Consider the following 2,615-nt stretch of genomic DNA (forward strand, 5'->3'; position numbering starts at 1 on the left):
TCTTACACTCTTTTTCTCCGCAATGTCTTTCTCTCTTCGAACCTTTTTCCTATTCTCTCTTCTCTTTCTTCTCTTCTTCTCCTCTGTTTCTTCTCACGGTGGAGGCGGCGACGATGGCGACGCCGACTCCGACTCCGACGCTGCAGCCACTAACAACCTCAGTTCAAAATCATTAATCCTAGCAAAAATTTGGTGCTTAATTTTGATCTTTTTAGCTACTTTCATTGCTGGTATTTCACCTTATGCATTGAGATGGAATGAAGGGTTCTTGATTCTGGGGACACAGTTTGCTGGTGGAGTGTTTCTAGGAACTGCTTTGATGCATTTTCTTAGTGATGCAAATGAAACTTTTGGTGATTTGACTAAAAAAGAGTACCCTTTTGCTTTCATGTTAGCTTGTGCTGGTTATTTGATTACTATGCTTGCTGATTGTGTTATTTCTTCTCTTTTGGAAAAGCCTCATGGTGCTGCTGATGTTGAAGTTCAAGGTTTGTATTTGTGATGTGACTATTTGGATTTGTCTTATTTGAACTTATGTAATTGCATAAGCACTTGTGTGATTGACTTGTGAAAATAGCTTATAGTTTCTATGAAAATAGTTTGACTTTATTTTATTTTAATTATGAAATAATTATAATGATATTATGATTATGATAAGTGTTTATGCTATAAGCCGCAAATTAAGTGTTTATGATATTAGTTGTTTCAATAAGCTCTGCCAAACCATCTCAAAAGTGGTTAAGTCGGTATATAAGTTCAAATAAGACGTTCTAAATAGGTGGTTTGTGTTTTAAGGAATAAAGTGATTTAGGGGGTTTTATTTTAGTATTTTAGACTTTAGATTTTTGTTTTTGTTGAATAAATGTATGTTATAGGTGTTAGAACCAAAATTAAACCTTAAACTCGAAAGTCAATCTTGTTAGTCGTCAAGAAATAATATACTGATAAGCGGAAGCTACTTGAATTCATGATGACCCAATAGTATTATGTTTTAGCCTTCATGGTCAACACTGAGAGAACCTTTTAGTTATTTATCTATGTATCCTTGTGATAATGAGATGTCAACAAAGAGCATTACAAAAGTTGTGTGACCCGGAGACCATGAGTGAATAATCACATATTCGCATCTCCATGGTTGGATGAAGATCGGACGGGTCATATACATACTGTCTTGTCAAATCTTCTTTGAAATAAAACTCATAATATGAACCATCTGATCTTCGTCTATCAATCGAGATTCATGTTTCCATGAATACATGAGTGCAAGGAATCCATTTTTGACATTGCAATCTTATCATTTGAATTCATATTTCGTCCATTAAAAACCTCCCGCGATCACCATAGTCATATCAACAGTTATCCAAAGGTTGTCACCATAGTCAATTGTTCTGATTTCACCAAATTGAATTAATAATAGAAACTTGAAATATGAACAGTCAAATTTTCTTCTATGGTTGATCAGATGACTGGATTTATTGCATGAAAGCTTAACTCGATATAATCCATTTCCTTACTACTATAGCGCAGTATACCTTTCGATTTTATTAAATCCACTTACTTATACTATAGTATAGTACAAATTTTGAGTTTGTCATCATTGTTACTACAAGACATCAATATAAAAATTATGAAACTGAATTTGAATATATCCTTCAGGTTCACCTTGTCTAACACAAACCTACTTTCTTTGTTGGTGCATGTTGCAGGGGCAGACAAAGGAAGGAGCAATAATGTTACTTCTCAGTCAAAATATCAGGTTACGTATTTGTAGCTTTATACAAGTTAAAAAAAACTGAACAAAGTCGTAAGTTTTATCCTTGTAATGACTTATTGAATTGTAGTTTCTTTGTTTTCTATGCTAATTAACAGGGTTCTTCTGAGACCAATGATCAGGATCATGTATGTAGTACTTCAATTGGAGATAATGTATACGTATTTATCTATGTATACATAATCGCTCTTTGTGCTCATTCAGTTTTCGAGGGTTTAGCAATTGGAGTTTCTGAGACAAAAGCAGACGCTTGGAAAGCTTTATGGACAATCTGTTTGCACAAGATATTTGCAGCCATTGCGATGGCCATTGCACTCCTCCGAATGGCTCCTAACCGATCTCTACTATCAGTTGCAACCTATGCTTTCGCCTTTGCAATCTCTAGTCCAATTGGTGTCGCCATTGGGATTGTATTAGATTCCACAACAGAAGGTCATGTGGCTGATTGGACTTTTGCTATATCTATGGGTCTAGCTTGTGGTGTGTTTATCTATGTTTCAATAAACCATCTATTTGCAAAGGGTTATGTAGCTCACAGACATTCAAAGGTTGATACACCTTATATGAAGTTTCTTGCCGTGTCGTTGGGAATAGGAGTTATAGCTGTTGTTATGATATGGGATACCTAAGATGCTTAAAAAATAAGAGGCATAATAGTATTGATTAATAATAGCTTGATTCTACAATAAATTTGCTTAGTCTTTACTCTTAAGTTGTTTATTGTGCAGTGTGTGTTTGAAGTCCTAGCTAGCACCACATTTTGTGTCCCGCCCGAGTCCCTCATTAGTCATTACATTTTGTGTTTAAAAAATAGAGACCAACGTAAGCTGCGAATGCCTATTTA

The 2,615-nt window shown here is 35.0% G+C and overlaps 1 protein-coding gene across 1 annotated transcript; it reads left to right on the forward strand.

The window, feature by feature from the left end:
- LOC123912926 (zinc transporter 11-like) lies at nt 1–2,476 on the forward strand. Its single transcript, XM_045963522.1, has 3 exons — nt 1–488; nt 1,707–1,756; nt 1,870–2,476. Exons 1-3 carry the CDS (start codon nt 23–25, stop codon nt 2,398–2,400), a joined length of 1,047 nt encoding a protein of 348 aa, XP_045819478.1. The 5' UTR covers nt 1–22; the 3' UTR covers nt 2,401–2,476.
- Nucleotides 2,477–2,615: the final 139 nt, after the last annotated feature.

The sequence above is a fragment of the Trifolium pratense genome, linkage group LG3 (assembly GCF_020283565.1).
Source record: "Trifolium pratense cultivar HEN17-A07 linkage group LG3, ARS_RC_1.1, whole genome shotgun sequence".
Taxonomy (NCBI): Eukaryota; Viridiplantae; Streptophyta; class Magnoliopsida; order Fabales; family Fabaceae; genus Trifolium; species Trifolium pratense.